This window comes from Larus michahellis, chromosome 3 (genome assembly GCF_964199755.1).
Source record: "Larus michahellis chromosome 3, bLarMic1.1, whole genome shotgun sequence".
Taxonomy (NCBI): domain Eukaryota; kingdom Metazoa; phylum Chordata; class Aves; order Charadriiformes; family Laridae; genus Larus; species Larus michahellis.
In genome coordinates, this window is record NC_133898.1 from 74,706,087 (window position 1) to 74,725,657 (window position 19,571).

At 38.1% G+C, this 19,571-nt stretch overlaps 1 protein-coding gene across 1 annotated transcript in view; it reads left to right on the forward strand.

Moving 5' to 3' along the window:
* Positions 1-19,571, forward strand: part of TRDN (triadin) — a 229,748-nt gene that overhangs the window by 125,515 nt on the left and 84,662 nt on the right. Inside the window, exons 16-17 of the mRNA XM_074580841.1 lie at positions 4,868-4,903; positions 8,211-8,264. Coding sequence (XP_074436942.1) covers positions 4,868-4,903; positions 8,211-8,264 — 90 coding nt within the window. The remainder of the gene's footprint in view (positions 1-4,867; positions 4,904-8,210; positions 8,265-19,571) is intronic.

Consider the following 19,571-nt stretch of genomic DNA (forward strand, 5'->3'; position numbering starts at 1 on the left):
ATTTCTGTAAGTCATCTTAGAAACATTCTTCTTTGAGTCAGTTGGTAGACCTCTGGTCACGTTGTGTGAGGCATCTTCATCACACAACTTATTTTTTGTGGGTCTATGTAGATCATTAGCAAATCAGTGGGGTTTGATTAAGTCCATTCTAGTATGTGATCATCAGCTAAAAGATAGAGAAGGCAGATGGTCAGTGCTAGCTGAGGTTTAGGATGAGAATTCCTCCTTTAGTAACTGCTTAACATTTTAAATTTCTCTTTAGTTTTTGATTCAGTGAATCATGTCTTTCAGAGGCATCTAGTAATTCTGTAGGGTCTTGGTGCTTAGTGTAGATCAGCCAGTATGGAGGAATCCTTGCATTCTTAGGATTCTTAGCCGTAGCTATTGGGTTACACAATGTTTGATTTGGATATTAGCTACTGTTCAGCTCGGATACTGTGGTAGCCAACTAATGCTGAAATTAGTTTCTGTTTGTAAGTTTGATATTATTGTCATGTTCTTTGGTAAGCTTCCAAAGAGAAAGGTTGTTTTAGATAAAACATATAAAATACTGCTTCCAATAGTAAAAGTGGGTTTTGGCAGCTATTTTAAACCAGGCATCATTAACAGAGCTAACGATATATTGTCTCTGAAATATTCATTTATCTAAACAACAATTTTAATTTAAGATTTTTTTATACACTGATGTATATTTGAGTGGCAGATTTCTAGGAAGAAAAAGCACAGAGAAACCTTTCAAGAAAGTACAATTTGAGACCTATTTATTTCCCAGAACTTCTTTTTTTTGTATAAAAATTATAGGTTGTATGGAGCTGCTAAAGATCTGCTGTTCTCAAATGTACAATGTACACTGTATTATAAATCCATTGCTGAAACAAGTGTAAAAGTTTTGTGAACCCCAGAATTCTAGGTCTAGAACTCACCTCAGAGCAATGTTTGAAATATTCCATTTTGGAAGTTTGTTTAAACTCAAACAACCACACTCTCTACTAGAGCGCTGGGGCATCCTTGTCTAATGGCTTATTACCAACCTCCTAGGGACTCGCTGGCATGAAAGGCACTATATAAGCTTAGAGGGATTTTTTTCCTTGCCCCATGTGTAGTTTAGATGTCATTTGCAGTTACTGTGTACTGCTAGTTTACTTCAAAAGAATGCTGATCGAGGCCTGAGGAAAAGATCGAGCTATGTGCTAAAAGGAGGCGAAAGAATAAAGCACCGCTTTGCTGTTTCACTAAGATACATCTGTGCTGGCTGCCAGATGCGCATTTCTAGTTTGAGTTCAAAATTGATCCTTTTAGCCTGTACAGATAAGAACAAAGTCAGATCATGTTTGTTTAAATATTTAGTGTTTTTTAATAAAGTAATAAAAAAAAGTTTTACTGTACTTTAATCTTTTTCGAGAGTGAGTAAAAGAAAAACCTGTTCATTCACCTGGGAAGATGGGAGCCTGTACAAAAAGCAATGCTTGCTTTTTGAGAGTACAGTCCAGAATACAATTGTCTACATATCTCCTTAGAATAGCTGTAAAAAGAAAAGGGTGCTTCACAGTCCTCCACAGCTGACGGATGATTTTGTTAGCTATGGTGCCTAGCCTGTTGAAGCCTGTTGCAGGTGCTTTCAAAAAAGCCCATGGCTTCTACACTTCTACCTTTAAGAAGACCTGAATATCAAATGTGTCCTCAGCAACTTCTGAAAAATAGACTGTTTCAGTTTGGGGAACAAATTACCAGAATCATCATATTTCGAAGTTTTATCTCCTATAGTAAGTCTGCTAAAGTTTTTTTAATTGCTTTATGTTGTTCTAAAAGTGGGGTTTTTCTTGAAAATAAAATGCATTCCCTGGATATCAACTAATTCCATCACCAATAGCAAGGACAGTCACAGTGCTTTTGACCATGCTGCTGGTCAAGGCTGCTAGAGTACCCAGGCTGATGTTCATGTGTTATATGGGTCCTAATGAAGTAACATGGCTTCCAGGAAGTGTGGGTGTCATTCTCATGCCATCCACTTGCCTTTTCTGTCACCAGACTTCAGATGTAAAGTTTTAAAGAGAAAATAGCCTAAAGCTCTGGAGATGACACTTCCTAGGCTGATGTTTTTAGGATAATGTTCATATGTTGCCTAGCACAGGCATTTGAAAAAAGTTAATTTCTTCTGAAAATTCCTCTTCTTAACTAACCTGAAAAAACAGACCCACTGAGAGGCCAGAGAGCTTGTTGTTATTTTTAAGAAAAAAACATCATGGATATAAAAACCTGTTGTACTGTAAGTTGTGTTTGCCAACCACACTCCCATAGTATAAAAGTTAAACCCTAGAACTGAACAAAACAAAAAATGAATGAGGGAAAATGCTCAATGACTTTAATTACATTAATAGTAATTGTTCAATTCATTTTTGGTATTATAATCCTTTGAGTTGTTTAGTTATGTGCTATTTGTGCCTTACAGCAGGTAACTACATTTAAGGACTTCAGAAATCCTGATCAATTTTCCCACCTTCTGTAAGATCTACCAATTGTTCGATTCTTTGTACTTGGGTCATTTATTTCATTCAAGTGAGGTCATTTATTTCATTCAAGTGCGAGGTGCCTAGATGTAAATACTATATACCTTCAAAGGATCCTCCATGGTTCAAGATCCTAAAAAACCTCCTCTGGACAATTTTCTGTAAATCATTCCAGCCTAGTTGCATAAGTATGGCTTTAGAAATCAAACTTTAGGCACCTTGGCTTGAAAAGAATAGCCTAAGAGTACAAATATTTACATTTTCATATCATTGTGTGTTATTGGAATCAGCTATGGGTAATTCTTCTGCTCTAAAAAACCAAGCCAAAACAAAACTACACCAAACCCCTCAAATTATAAGATTTTCTTACTGGAAAAATTGTCCAGATATTTACTCAGACTTTACTACATGTTATGTGTTTCAGATTATGGAAAAACACTTTGGTTCTTTTAACATAAATTATGGCTTTAAAATATACTAAAGTATGTAGTCCTAATAAATGGTGACTTCTATTTAAAAAGGAAAGAAATAACTTGAGGGCTTTATTTAGATCCAGTCTGTTATTGTAAATGATGCTGCCAATTTATTTATTTTTTTATAACCTCCAGCAACAGAAGATTATTGTGATAAATGATTCATTTCCCTGCAATATACACTCTTTAAAATTTCCATATCTGGCAACTAATAGGCACTTCTTGAAGGCTTCAATAGGTGCCTTAGCCAGATAACGTGGCTGAAAGCTGCCTCATGATTAATTTCATCTAAATGTGGTAATTATCATACTTTGAAGTAATGCCTGCAAAACATGCTTTCACAGAGAGTTAGTGGAAGCAGAGGATTAACCTAGAAACATTTCTGTTCAGAGCAGCATGTCACCCAAATAGAAATGTATTTTCCCCTGAATTTTTCAAGACTTGTTATTAGACTACTTGGCAGTCATTTGCATTACCTTATCTCATATCAACTTTTTTACAGCAATTTAGAGAGCAACAGAAACTCAAGTAACTTTGTATTATTATCAGTAATGGGATAGTCTTGGTTTTGCAAGCTACTTATTTTGGCAGCTTCTGCCCTGAAGTATTTCTTGCATTAGTGTTTAAGTGCACAGTTAGTTTATCATTCATATATGTTGTGGACATAAGCGTTATCCTGCCAATATTCTAGACACACTATAGATTCTTAGAGAGGATGTTCATTTCCCCATGGGTACGCGGTGGAGTAACTTCCATCACTACTCTGTGCATGTCTCTGATTCCTGTCTCACAGGACCTCCATGAACCCTTTATTACTTGCACAGCTGAGACTAGTGAAAAAGGTACATAAGGCCCCAAGTATGGTTATAAAAATGGCTGCTTTTTGTACCCAGATAAAAGCCCTAAGGTAGAATAACATCATAAATTATAATGGAGAGAGAAGCTATCACTGAGTATTTCTGCCCACTTACACCTGTTTAGTAAAGATTCCAAATCTTCTCTCAGCCATCAGAAAAAAGTCCTACAAAAAAGTGGCCCGAAAATGCCACCTTAACTGTGAGACTGAACAGTCTCATCTCTGGTAGGCTGCCTGGCCATGCTGTATTTTGGTATAGCTGAGTTATCGTAACTTTATTTAAATCAACCAGGGGTGGATTTTGCCTATGCTTATGTGTAGGACTGACTGAGTTTCTTCAGGTTCATAAGCTATTCCACATTGGCTCAATTTTAGTAAGAGTCATCCATATGCTCTTTTTCACATAAATGAGAGAAATTCATTAGCTTGAACTTTAATTGAACATTGGGAAAAGTTTGGAGAAGCAGGGATCTTTTCTTCAGGCTGGACTGGAGGGATGGCTCGGATTCACTCTCTCCTCTCTTTAGCTGTAAATCTTCCATTTGTTTTGGCATGTGGGAAATATGTGGCAGCTGGAGTTTTGGCAAGGTGTTACTTGGAGCCTTGCAAACTAGGCCTCAGTGGTATGATTGTCAACAATTGTAGGAAGACAATGCCTTTCATTACATGGCTCTATTCTTAGGCTCTTAGCACATCTTCTCGTGCACTTCTGCAACCCAGCAATGTGCACATGGTGAGCTACCATGGCTCAGCTAGTACACGTAAGCCATGTTAACTCAATCACATGTCAAATTTCACATATTACAATATTGAAATTTAACAAAAATGTTCACGTTCACACAGATTTTGTTGCATTTACACTTCAGGTTAAATTAATGCAACTCTGCCATGGATCAGAAGCCACTGCATCATTCAAATGAACTTTCCAGCAAATAAGTGTTTCATCACTAAAGCACACACTACAGTTTTCTATCTACCTATGTCCTTCCTAACTATGTTTTTACGCATATGTGGGTTTTTTTATCTTACAGAGAAAAAAGAAGCTGCTGTGTCCAAAGAACTCAAAAGTAAGAAACTACTGTACCATAGGTTATGATCTCTTTTATATGTCATGTAGTTTCAAATGGCATGTTTCAATAATCCAAAGTAATAGTTATTGAATTGTTGAAAATACAAAGAAAGTAGCTACACCATTTGTAATTGAAAAATAGTATGTTTAGACTTCATCTGCCTCCTACATTCTAAATCCATTCTTACCCTACTTCTAATTCCACACTTCTCTTGGTGACTGACAGTTTTGCCTTCCCCTCTTTTCTATCACAGTTTTCAAAACCAAAGGCTTCATGGGGAAGGAAATGTCAAATGAGGTCTCAGCTGAACATGTTCTCAGTGGCAGCAAGTTTGGTAAATGAACTGAGAAGACTGAGCATCCAACATGCTGAGGACCATCAAGTTTATCTTCACAAAAGGGAATCAAGGGCCTTGTCTATCTAGCTACCTCAGATTCAGACAGAGAGACTTCGGAGGCTGAAGAGAGGCAGGGGCTGGGCTCTTCTGCATAAATAACCAAAAAATGCTCTGAGAACATGGTATCATTAACAAGGGAACTCTTACACCTTTGTTTTCTACAAATTTGCAAGCATCAGTGCCTCAACACAATAAGGATAGCACGACAGTTTCACTGGTCAGACTTCATCTGCTCAGATCCCTGTTCTGAAAGTACAGTATGTAAGAAAAATTAGGAAAGCTCCAGAGTTTTGAAATCTCATTCAAATTCATAATTAAAGAATGCACTGACTCCTGTCTCCATATGTGATCTTTCCTGTATGGCAGAAGAATCCCCTGCCATCCTCAGTTTTGCATGAATTTATTAAAACACGACTTTTGGCAATCAAGAAAAGCTTATACATTGGTTTCCTACCCAAATTCTGCAGAAACGTTGAACAAAAGGTTCAATGGACTTAGTCTGCAACTAATGTCCTGTTAGCGAACTAACTGCCTGTTTGCAAGCAGGTCTTAAAGGATCTATTGATCTGGGACATGATCCCTCTCATGGGAGAACTCCCCAGCAGCTGTCACGGCAAAACTTCCCAGCTCCATCACAAGAGTGAAATTTTTAGGGTGAAATTTTCAGCTGAAACTTGTTCATATAAAGATGCAGAGTCATTAGCACTGAAATAATTTGTGAATTACAAACTAAAAAGAGCATGCTTCCAAAAAAATAAGTTTAAAACATTTGACACTTTTGTTTCAATGCTGCTTAAAAGTTAAATAAATAAATAAATTTCAGAAGTTTTTACTCAAAACTTTTTTCCTCAATTAAAATTATTGTAGTTAGAATCATAGAATCATAGAATTGTTGAGGTTGGAAGGGACCTTTAAGATCATCGAGTCCAACCTTTAGCCTATCCTGACAAGAGCCACTTCTAAACCATGTCCCTCAGTGCCCCATCTACCCTTTTTTTAAACACCTCCAGAGATGGTGAATCCACCACCTCCCTGGGCAGCCTATTCCAATGTTTAATAACCCTTTCAGTGAAAAAGTGTCTCCTAATATCTAATCTAAACCTCCCCTGACGTAACTTGTACCCGTTTCCCCTCGTCCTATCACTTGTCAGCAGGGAGAAGAGGTCAGCCCCCATCTCTCTACAACCTCCTTTCAGGTAGTTGTAGAGGGTGATAAGGTCTCCCCTCAGCCTCCTCTTCTCCAGGCAAAATGAAATATTTCAAATGAAAATAAAAATCTTGGTAGAACAAAAAGAATCCTAACTTAATTTGTTTTCACAGATGTTACCAAAAAAAGAATAAAAAAGAGAAAGTCTTGCTGGCATGTGAGCTCTAACTGAGAGCTCAGAAGGGAATAAATGCAGGAGTTACAGAGTTTTGTATTAAGTCCATCTTGTCACTTGTAGACTGTGTTGTATCTCCTGCTTCTTTGCCAGGAACAGGCACTCAGGAAAGTAATACTAAGGAATCTCTTCAAGATCTTCTATATATTTCCCTGAAGGAGGGGTGAGCACCTCAAGTAATTACAGTGTTGTGATAATAACTAAGTTAGGATATAATTATCTGCTGCAGACTTTTAAATGGATGGAAACAAAACAATCCCACACATGCAAACTATATTTTGTTTTCATTCTGTTTCACATCTGATGCATCTTTTATGAACTTCTGAAAAGACTGGAGGGGAAGAACTCAAAATTACATTCCTGATTTAGCCATATTCTTTTTCTTTGTAATAACACAATGACAGATGTGAAGGATTAACTAACATTTTTTTGGCATTCTGTAATTCAGATTGTGATTAAAATGATTAATTATTTCCTCTCACAATATGGGAATGTGAATTTTAAGTTAGAGGATCTTCTAGTTGATATAAAAAAATCCATTATGAAAGTCAGTGGAGTTTAGCTTATGGATATTTGTTAAATTATTGTAGTTCAAGTACAGTCTGTTTTAGTAGATTCTGAGGATAAAAATGATTAACTGAACACTGGTAAAGAGTAAATACATCCAGTAAGCTAGTTGGGTTCTTCTGTCCAAGGTTGAGATTCTCCAAGTCTGCTTGGAGACGCATATACACTTCTGTCATTTGGACCTTCATTCTGCAAGGAAATGTCCTACCTCAGCAAAGAGAGGATAGTGCAAATGTTTCATGGAAAGACCAAGAACAGAAGAACTACAGTTAAGCAGCCTGAGAGGGCCCGATTCTCTGCTAGGAGAACCCAGCGGTTGATCTTTCAAATGCAGGATCAAGCATGAAGTTGTTCTAATGCTCCTCCATTCCTCAGGATGGAGAGAGAGTCCTGGTGTAGCCGTGTCTGTGAATGTACTTTGCAGAAGTAGCCCACTTTCACTTTTTCTCATCAGGGAGGTTCATATTAGGGGAAAGGATGCCACCCTGAATAACTGTGGGATCCCAAGAGGCACCACTGATGAATTCACAGATACTCACCAGCTGCCGTAGGCTGGCTCAGGACCTTCAGCTCTCATAGCTGCAAGATCTAATGCAGAGGCTCCCAGCCCATAGCTGCTGCCTGAGCGGTGAGCCCGTGCCTGAACCCCTAGATACCTGCTTTGCTCTGCTTTGCCAATAGATATTGGATTATTAGACACAAAAAAAAGCTAGAAGTAGTGGTTCAGTGCCTAACAGCAAGAGTTTACTAGCCCTTCAGCTGGCTATTTTGTTGATGCCTTTATGTTTATTGAAGGCAACTCAGCTCTTTTCTCTTTGGATAATCTCTTTGTCTAACTGTTCAGTGAAAAAATTGCCACAGGCTGTACCTCATTGGAAGCCTTTCCTTAGATTTCTGTTTATTTTTAAGATAAAACACTTTGTAGTAATTGATTTAATTTTTTCTTTTTTTTTTTAAGAGCCAGCAAAAGCTCCTGCAGCCAACCCAGCTAACAAAAAAACAGCAGCGCCAGGTAAAGGAATAAAATGTTCACATTCAGTGTATTTCTTGTATTCTTGAACCAGTTCGTTGCATCATAGCACCATCTGCTGGATTATATAAAAGTCGGTGGTTTGCGGGTTTTTTTTGTCCATTTGTTCTAAATTATTGTGATAATTTATATGTGCAATCTTTGTTAAGAAAAAAAGCATTTTGCATTGATCTCTAACATTATGGTTGCTTCTTGTCCTCTCATGGCAGGTATGAGGTGGCATAGTGGGCCATTCTGCAGGGTCTGAGACCAAAAAATGAATGTGAATCTAAACACTGATTTAAAAAGCAATATTTACAGAAATGAGTTTCCATGTGAAGCTGTATTCGAGCACTTCAAGAAGGGGATCTGATTTTTCAAAGTGCTAGTCTCACAGTATGTTCTACAAAGATGAAGCTCTTTCTTAGATAAGCATAAATATGCACCAAAAAGACAACTAAACCTTTTTAAAGCAAAATAATGGCACAAATTAATATTTGAATTCAGATTGTATTGTAAAAATCCACCACTTTTTATTGATTTCTGATCTCTTCTGCTTCACAGCCATCTTCAAAAACTCCACGTCACATTTCTGCTTAATTTAATAACCCCCAATATAATGAATAAGAATCTAAATATTCAAGATATTTGTAATTTTACTACATTTTAAACTAACCAACAAAAAGCCCCTGGGAATTTGTATGTGAAAATGTGATCAAAATAAAACTGTAATATTATTCTACTCTAAAATGGGGCGGACAATGTTGTGCCAGGCTCTGTGCTGCTGAGCTGTGCCTGGTGCTGGCATCACAGAAGTGGCCAGCCCACTCCCTCTTCAGCTGATCCCACTGTATGTTGCTATGTAGATCTGTGTGGATCTGGGATCTTTTATTTTTCCTTTTTTTTTTTCTTTAAGATTGTTCTCTAGCTGTCTTTCTCTAATTTAGACCTTTTCAGTGGTCTACCTCAGAGATCTCCTGCACTGAATAAGGGAATAATAACTTGGGTCAGCAGGGGCGACTAGGAGCTGATCAAGGATCAGTGCAAGCCAGGAACATCTTCAGTTGCCTCTACCACAAAAGGACTTGCAGACTGGAATTGCAGTCGATATAGGCTATCGTAGGGCATATTGTACAGTTGTACCATGTACTGTGTGAATCTGGCCTAAGAAGCGCCATTTCCCCATGCGTGCTCCCAGTCCCTGCCTGCTGGGTTTGGTTGACGCCATCTTCAAGTTGTTCTAACACAACTGGGAGAACAGCATAAACCACACCATTGCCATGGCTGAGAGCTAAAAACCCTCCTGGAAATGTGTGTGTGTGTGTGTGTGTCAGGGTGTTCAGTCTGGATCGTTTCAGTAAGTCTAGCTCCACAAACATTTATATGCATGTAACTGATAATTTCTTAAAGCAGCTTTGTTGCCAAAGTGTGTTGTATAGCTAGACCCTTAGATGTCTCGACAGTACACTGCAGAAATCGTTATGTTAGTACCATATGCTTATAATTAATTCATTCCACCTGCTTGCATCCAATATTTGTGTTCATTTTAGAAAAATATTCCAATGAGTCTGCTTGCTGGCAAGAATGGTGATGACAGTAATCTGCTTAAGATAAAGAAAAGGGGAAAAACTAGCATGGCTTATGATGGAAAAAAAATTAGTTTGTCTGTTCTGACACATTTCTAAATATCTAGTTTGCCTTAAAAGTGATAAAGAGCAGTAGGCTTTGACTTCCACATTTTTATTTCCCCTCCCCAAATGGTACTTTTCTCTGAAAATTAGTTTATCCCCAGAATAACTCACCGTAGCAGAATATCAAATATGCTTGTTTGGCAACATTGTAACTAGACTGCTGCCTATTAGTACAGTAAATTAAATACATTATCCAATTTCATATTTCATTTTCTTCAACGTATCTTATTACATTGCAGCCTGTACCCCAGAATGCCTAAAGCTGAAGGTTTAGTCCTGTCAACAGACTGACCAGACTGGGAGCACAGCTGATCATCTTCCAGTGCTTCTACATCACATATGTTCCTGGTCTTAATGTCACTGGTGAAGAAAACCCTGCCTAATACACTGTGCACTATTTTTATCTCCATATATTTATATGGAGAAAGCAAAAAAATCAAATGTGGAATTTGGATGTCTATGAGAGCTTCTGCATCTGGAAACTGATGGCTGCTCTAGGAAACCAGCCTCAAACAATATCTGTTACTTGATTTTCAAAGTGGATATTTTCAAATGTACTGTTTTCTCTAACTGGAGAAAATTACCTCTCGCACTCATCTGAAGATGGGCTGGAGAGCATAGTATTTGGCTTTAAAGCAGAACAGTTTCATAGGTATATGCAAGTAATCCTATTCTGAAGGGAGAAAAAAAAGTTGAAGATATTTCATTACACTAGTCTACTTCAGCTACACCGTCTCACGATGTCCCCATCTCAAACCCTGCCGTCATTTCCTCTTCTTTCACCACAGTGCATCACCTCCCCAGCTGTGCCAGCAGGACAGGTCCGAGAGTGACTGAGCCTTACAAAATATCTGTCTATCGTTTTTCCCTGAGGAGGGGTGCAGGGAAACCTCCTCCCTCGCCCCCATCTCCTCCGAGCCTCACCTGGGAAGATCTCCCACACCGTGCCATGTATCGCACCCTGCAGCTATTGCCAGCTCTGCTGGGTGAGTGGTCCAGGTGTCAGCGGTGAGGCACGGGCACATCACAGTTCAGCTTGGAAAGTGTGCTGGGTCTGGTTTGGCAGGGTGAGGACAGCAAGCGCATGGTGGTGCGGGGCAAGGAAGGGAGCCCATAAGACAGGCTCAAACCACGCAGGGAGCACTTTCAACAAAATTAGCAGAACGGTGACTGGGTTCCCGAGCAGGCAGCAAGGATCCTCGGTGCCACTGAGCCCCACACACTCCCATGGCTAGGGTCAGGTACGCGAACAGCTCGTCCATGAGTCCTTCTCATGGGATAACCTCACATTATAGGCAACACTCCTGCACCTTCTTTAAGCAGCAGCGATAGTGCTTTCCCCTGATGATTCGCCTGATTTAAAAATCAGATCTAACGCTTTTCAACACTGTAAAAATTAAATCCTAATTGCAGCTCAGAATTTCCCTGGAATGGTCTTGCAAATTTTAATTTAATTTTACAGTATGTTTAACAGATTTTGTACTGTCACTTAACTGCCTAATTGTTGATTTTTAATGCATATTTTTTCCCATCTTCTTCTCCACAGACATGAAAAAAAAAATCTTATTCATTGTTCCCTTTGGGTTCATAACAGAAACTCTTTTTCAGCACCATTTACCCCTTGAAAATCAGTGAAATTTAGTTTGGACCCAGCAAGAATAAAATAAGTAAGACAGACAAATAGCCAGTTTTAAGTGTTCAGATGTCAGCTGCGTCCAATCTCTCAAACTGACTCTGTCAGTTGTGTTAGAATTATTATTATTATGCCTCTGATTTTTCCACTGTTGGTAAGAAGCAGAAAGAAAAAAAAAAGACATTATATAGGAAATTATATAGGAAATGATTCATGAGGTAGGTACAGAATATTAGAACACAGGCTATACTGAAAAAACTGGTCAGAGGATCGGTTGAAGAGGTTCAGATCACTCTGCCTAATGCAGGAAGAACTACTGGTTCTACTGGTACTGGGCAGCATTTACTTAACAGACAAATTATTTTAATTCTTGGTTCAAGGTGAACAACAGCAACTCAAATGGCAGCAGGGAAGAATCATTGTACTTGCCATACGGTAAAACCAGTGCTATTCTACTTAAAAAGGAAGAAATAACACAAAGTTTTTGGGATAGCAGGTACACTTTGAAATGGAGGAAAGGTTGACTAAGGAGCTGGGCTCGTTGGTTGCCTTTTAATGATCACACATAGGACATAAGTACATAGAAAGAATGCTAAAACCATGTAAATATTATGAAAGATTAATGAAATTCGGCATCTCTATTGAATAATTTACCAACACAGTGGAACAGGCAAAATTATCATGTATTCTTTTTCAGGTTTTTCACAGTCAGATAGCTCTCTCGAGTCACACGTCAGAGATGTATTTTACTCTCAACACCACATCCCCCCGTTATCTATCCATCTCCCTATTCTCTACTTGTATAGATATATCACCCAAGAGAAGAGACATCAAAATCCAGTGTAAATTGCATGTTACACACCCCCATGCAAGTATTTTTGGAAAGACAAAAAGGAGAGAAACAGTGTTTCTTCCTCTTTCTCTCTCACCGTATGTGGACATGGCCCTAAGTAGAGATTGCTATCCTGCAATCTCTTCAGGATCTTATGTCTCAGTGCCTCTGTGTGCCCTGAAATTTGTCTTTATAAGCAACCACTGCCCCTGCTTAGCAGCTCTGTATGTATTTCTGAGGTACAGGTGTCACCAAGAAGATTCTTCTGGTAGCTGGAATAGTCTGTTCAGTTTTCTAACAGCTGTTCTCAGGGTTTATTTTCTGGGTTTACAACTCTTCAGGAACAAAAGATAGAGATAACTTATTTCATGCATATAGATGGGCTTTGCAGTTTATTTCTTCAGTCAGGTAACAAGTGAATATGCAATGGTAAACAAAATAATGAAACCCTACTTGTATTAATCCTGCTGCTCAGGGTCATTTGGCTTAGGTTCGGGATAATTCTGTAGACCTCTTGAATCACAGAGGCTTTCCTTCTGGTCCAGGTTAGTATAATTCTTGCTTTCTCCCACCTTAACTCTTTGTGTAGTTAAACACCACATTTTCCCTGACTTACTCAATTTCCTTCTGTTTTTAAAGAGAGAGTTGCAGGCTTGACTGTCTTTGCAGAGCAGGTGGATATTATCTGATCTCAGTCCCCAGTAACCTGCAGAAGGATAGGAGAAACTGGGTCTTGGTCTTTACCTGTTTGTCCCAGAGAACCTCCACCCGCGTTAGTGAAGCCTTGCAGCTGACTCTGCTCCTGATTTGCCAGGAATTCATTATACCCTCACTAGCTAAAACCTTCCTGCTATGGCAGTCCATCACTCAGCCATTTCTTAATATCTATGGGAATCTATTATGTGAATGGAGACAAATTCCACAAAGCTGAATGGGAAACGAAACACGAATTCTTGACTTGTCATAATATATGCCCTCAAAGAGAAGAATTTTGCAATGTTAGAAGATTCTACTTTACAACCTCAAATTCTGTACATACAGGATTTATTTAAATGGAGCATGAAATAGCTTATTTCACACTAAGCTTTTGAATCTGAAATCCACTTTTTATTCACCAATTTTTAAAATACTTTTGAGTAAATGGTGTAGAATTCAGGATATTTTTTGCTACTTTTACTAGAATGTTGAAATGCCTGGTCTCATAGTTGGCATACTACTGTTGCATTTATACATTCCTTACAGTATCCTCTGTTTCAGGATCATATACGGTTAAAATAATTTCCTGTACTTTCACACCGTAGTGAACCGTGAAGACACTTGTACCAAAAATACAGCCTTGTTTCTTTTGTTATTACTAGATATTTTTAAAAGCCACAGTCCATTCTATGCAATGCAGCAAAGTACTGTTGTATTACTAACACAAAAATGTCATTACTTAAAGAGTAAGGCAGGGGGAGCAAGTTAACTACAAAAAAGAAATTATTTAATACGCGAAAGTAACAATAAGGAGAATAAAAGGGGGGTCAAAATTATATGCTATTTAAATACAAATCAGAGCTAAAAGGATTATTTTAGTGCCCATTCTTTATGGAAAAGGTATTTTAAAGGGTTTTGTTCTGAGGCTGGCAATCTTTCATAGCCCTGAAGTTGTTTCATGATTTAAGCACACTTTTGGCAAGAATTGGGCCAAATTTCAGCAAAGGACTTAACATAGAAAAGCATTTAAGCACATGCTTAAGTTTTGTTGAATCGAGACTATCACATACAATGTGTATGTATTACCTTCCCAGGCATTAGTCTGTTGGAAGTGGTACCACCTTTGCTTTGCTAGAAAGGGAATAAATGGGCCCCATCTTGATCATTAACACCATTATGAAAATAGCACTTGATTTTCAGGGGAGCAGTAGTGTGGACTAAAGTTTCCTACACCATATATGATTATATTACATCTACAATTCATGATGCTCTTGGATATGGCAGTGCTGTGTTTTAGAGAGAGAGCAAATGGAAACACAATATGCTTCACACTGATGTTTCTTAAAAATGAATTTTCTCACATCATCATATGGGTCTACGTCAACTATAGATTTGAAAGTTTCTGTATTAAGAAGTTGCAGGCTAGTATCATAAGTACAAAACAAGTCATTACCAATGCACAGTACCACTTTAGTCTGCACAGTGCCACAAATAATCTGATGAGCGTTTTCCTCTTCTATAACAGCTGCTTGGAGTGCCCAAGTTTGGAGCTTTACATATTTCAGAAATAGTTGTTGCTGGGTTTATTTCATACATCTAGTAGACTCCTCCCAGCATTTTATTGATTGAACTGCACGCTTCTAGCGCTTTCTGTCAATGCCCTCCTTCATGACACTGCCTCTGCAAATATCTTCTGAAGAAGTTGCTTGTCCCGATTAAGGCAGTCAAAGAAGACTTTTGAACTAATTAACCAGATGCACGTCCTTTGTCTTGTGCTTTAAGAGAACATATACCAAAGGTTTTGCTCACTGTCTCATTCTACCCTACTCCATTGGGCTAGCTGACACCAATACTCAGCTTTAAGTCAGGAGCTACAGTTAGAGCTAAGTTCATTAACTTCAAATTAAATTTATTCCTTTAGGATCTCACTGTATTAATTTTTAGGGTCTATTGTTTTTGTTACTGAATTACCTAATGTAATCTGCACATCGTGTTTGCCTAATGACAGGCAAAACCTATAACTGGTATTTGCTTCAAAGTTTTAATTCTCTTCTGAAATATGTGTTCCAGACTCATATTCTCAATGAGTCATGGAGCTTGAAGCAGAAGTCCTTCCCTTGTCAAAAGAAGGTGAAGTATGAATGAGTTAAAGCATGAGCAAGTAGTAATGGCTGAGCACCATCCAAGCTATGACTGACCTCACTGGGTAAATCAATTGCAAAGTAATATGACTCATTTTACCTCACAATGAGAGACTATTAAGAAAACTGAATTACCTTTACCTTTCTGTGGTCTATCAGCATGAGTACAACTGCTGCACCTGATCTCATCCTCAGTAATTTGCCATGTTGCTTGTTGCCCTCCTTTGAGAAATTCCACCTGGAGTGATGTAGACATGCCTCCTTAGAAGTGCTCCTGCTTCAAACTGATGTGATTCAACACAGGATTTTTCAAAATCCAACAGAGTATCCTTCTACTAATTGGGGATTGACCAGAAATACTCTACATCTGAGCAGCTTAGCCATCTTAGTCCTCAAAAGACTGGAAGTACTCCTCACATCCCTATGTAAAAGGAAATGCAGTTTAAGTTTTTTCACAGGTAAAGACCTACTAGCAGATGTTAGTTCTCTAGAAAGAAACATAACATTTTTTAAAATTACCGTTTTTGCCAGCTGAGCCTTAGCCTGAATAGCCATGCCAGAAATCCTGAGACAAGTGAGGTTAATTTGTTCTTAAAACAAACTAGTGCTCGCGATAGGCATTAAGAATTGATCTTTTCACAAGGTCTCTGTTTGTACTGTGTAAGGATTTTGCAGAGTGCTGTTCACAGGTGGTACATCAGTTTTGAGCACAGGCAATTCTCTAGTCAGAATTGTAGGATTAACCTAATTTTCTTTTTAAGGATTCTAAATCAGAAAAGATTTTTATATCAATGGGAAATTAGGCAATTGTGGTCTATGAATATATCTGCGCTGTGTATTGGTTCTGCTCCTTCTGATGGGAAACCATAAGACCCACATGTTCCCCTTCTCATATGGCAAAAGTGATGAAAGCGTGTTGTTGTCCTTGGAGTGATCAAATATACTCTACATTTACATCAGTACGTGCTTCAAGAGTGTTGACTTGAGCAACAGATTTGCCTATGTTTTTCCTCCACCTGAGAGGAGCTTTGCCAGGCTAGCAGGACAGACATCAGAAATATGCATTCTTTCCATTTCCTCTTTATGATGGTTCATGTTCTCTTTATTATCGCAACTTTTGCAGAAACTAGCAGAGCATTTCAGAGTCTGGAGAGAAGAAAGTACCTATCTCTTTGCTGAGAGACAGCTTTGTCTTTAGGCTTCATTATAATTATACTGGAGCCTTGTGGAAAGAAGGTGTTTCTTTCCCTCTGTGTTAATGTAACCGATGTTCTAAAAAAAGACGGTAGACTTTCTGCCTACTCAAGTATGGGAAGATAGATCCCATCAGCTTCAAAGAAGGATCTAAAGTCTAAGAATGACCTGAGTTTCTAAGTCTCACATCCTAGGGACAGTGCTCAATGCACTTTGATCACCTTTTTTTCTTTTTTTTTTTTTTTTAATCTAGCTTTCTGATGGGTGAGAAAAGGTGTACTAGACTTGAATGAAGATTTCGAGCAATCTGTATTCAAGTATGTCCACATAACATGGAAGACAATGTACTGTTACCGTTATTCTAACTTCAGGATGGGTTTATTTGGTTGTGTATACCTTGTGAGGAAAAGGCAGAGCCTGTTGACTCCTGTGAAACACAAAGAGGGGTTTACCAAGGTATGATCAGTTCAGCCTCTTCCTCATAACAACTTCAATAGCAGAACAGATACACGGGCATGTGGGAGGATTTTGAAAACACAACTGTCTAGCTTGCTTTGCTGAGGACTGACTTAATTCACCCAAAATTAGGGACCTTGGTCAATTTGGCGGTGTCTATCCTAATGCTAGCTTCCTCTCTGAGTTTTGGTCATTCATCCAGGATGATGCATGAGCTATATTAAACAAGAAATGAACTGTATTAAAATGAGGCTGAGGCAACTAGTGAAAACAAGTGTTTGGATATGAGGCAGTGTCTCCGTCTCCTGCCCCCCAGTTATTTATTTATTCATTTTGTTAAGCAAAATCAAAAAAGTATAACCCTCCAGTATCAAAAGCTTGACTAAAAGCATAATCCTCTGCAGATAAGTCTTTAAATCCTTTGGCCACTAAGGGATCCTGAGACATTCTTCCTGAGTGGTAAAGACTTCCATCCTCAGTTTTGGTACCGTGGCTTTCCGCCCGTGAAGAAAAGATACAGACACAACAGGTTAGACTGAAAGCATTTGTGTTTCATCCAGGCCTCTCTTCTTTCTTTGCACAGTTTTTCCTAAATATTATTATTCCCAAATATTATTCCAAACATAGTAGCAGATTTCTAATACAAAGATACTGATACAGAGAACTGTCTCCTGCTTTCCTTTTCTTCACTTTTCTTCACAGAAGAGAAGCAGGTATATGCATGGCACGATCTCACCAAGTAAGGGATTTTCTTGGTGTGTTCTTATTCCAGAAAAAACTATATTTTTTCCAGTTCATAATCTTTATAAATCAAAGCGTATGGTGGCAGTGAGTTTTTCTACATTGATCCAGTAAGTAAAACAGCAGTCAAATACAGCAGAACAAGTACTTCTTGGGAGTAGAAGAACTGGAAAAACCTAGTTTAATGCAAAACTTTCTCATGTGAAACATCTCAGGTCTAATAAAGTGACTGAGCTCATATTGCAACCTTTCCCTTCAACAGGAGGGACTAAAGGGACCTTTTCTGTATCTAGCTTATGTTCAATATTCTTAATGAAAGGATATCTTGGTGAGCTTTACCACCTTGTCTCATTTGGTTTTAATTAACCAACATGATATGAAGGTCTGAGAAGGGAAATGACAGGCATATAGCCTATAAAACCAAGATTACAAGACTGTAAGACCAGGCTAACTTTCTGTTCTCTAAGGATTTAAGTATTCAAGACACTATATGGAATATAACAACAGTAGGCTTTAATGAATATAAACTAGATTCATTGAAATAGTTGTGGCAAAATTTAAACACCAGTACAGAAAACACCATTTTTCTGCAGATACTGAGTGCAAGCAGGAGGATGTTGGTTATTTAACATGAGGTGCATACCACAGAACAGCAAATCCACTGGAAATGCCATTTATTTGAATGTTTTCCCAGTCTGTGTGATTCCATATACAGTTTTTATTATTCTGAAGACTTTGTGGACATGAATGCTTTATCTGAATTAGGACATAACGCACATGCACACACAAATACATATATATGTGCACACATAGCTACACAAATTCGGATGGGATATCAATTGTTCCTTCCGGGTGGATGGCAGAGGATCGCGCTTTGTGACTATCTATCCTGGCAGTAAAGAAGAAAGTGCACCACAGGAAGTGTGCCAGCCTAGATGTTTTTCAGCACTGTGTGCATGTTAGAGAAAAGTGTGGCTTAGGAAAGAGCTGCAGAGTCAGGTTCAGGTTCTCCTCCCATCTGCTCCAGGGGTGTCTTGGAGTATGTCACTAGTAATGAAACAAAAAATACATTTATATGGTTTTATGGGCATGTTATACATAACTTTGCCAATTTTCACAGAAAAGAAAAGCCATTTGTTCAAAGCAATAGAGCTTATAAAGATGGTGAAATGTCAAACTAAATCAAATCTCAGTTCCATGCAAGGTAGAAAAATCATATATTACCAGCAAGTTTTCTAAATAAAATCATGGTGTATCGTCTCATATACATACAAAAATGGTTAAAGTTAAAAAGAATTACAAGTATCATGGAAAATGCCTAATGTGTCCACAGTTGGCAATATCCTTTCATGTGTCATACTTATTATTCATTAGTAACAAAACAAAACACCAAAAAAAGAAAAGAAAAAAAAAAAAGACATTGAGATCAAGCAATGATAACTTGTAGCAAAAAGGAAAGTTCTAGGTCTGAACTCTCCTGAAGTTTACGGCTCATGTAATGAAAGGTTTCAGTTCATTCCATCGAAATACCAAAGCAGGAATCACCTGAAATTTCATATCATGTCAGATCTCCCCAGAAATTCGTGATAACAAATTCTATGTTATTAATTTTTTTTCTTTTCCCCATGGGGAAGGATCAATCTTATTTCATACGTTTCTGGAAGTAAAACTTTTATAAAAGAAGATCTATAGAACTTTCTTAATGTTTGCGGTTTTGAAAAACAGAAACAAAGCTAAATAAATGGAAAATTTTATACTTTGCAAAAACACTTGCTGAGTGTTGTTACTGTCATACTGTTCCCTGATCTCATGAGAGCTGACAGATCTTGAAATGAGAGGGAAAAATAATTGCCTCAGAACCACTACAGTCATAATTACGTTTCCTTCAGTTTCCAGGAAGCAGTCCTGAGCAATTGCAAAACAGAA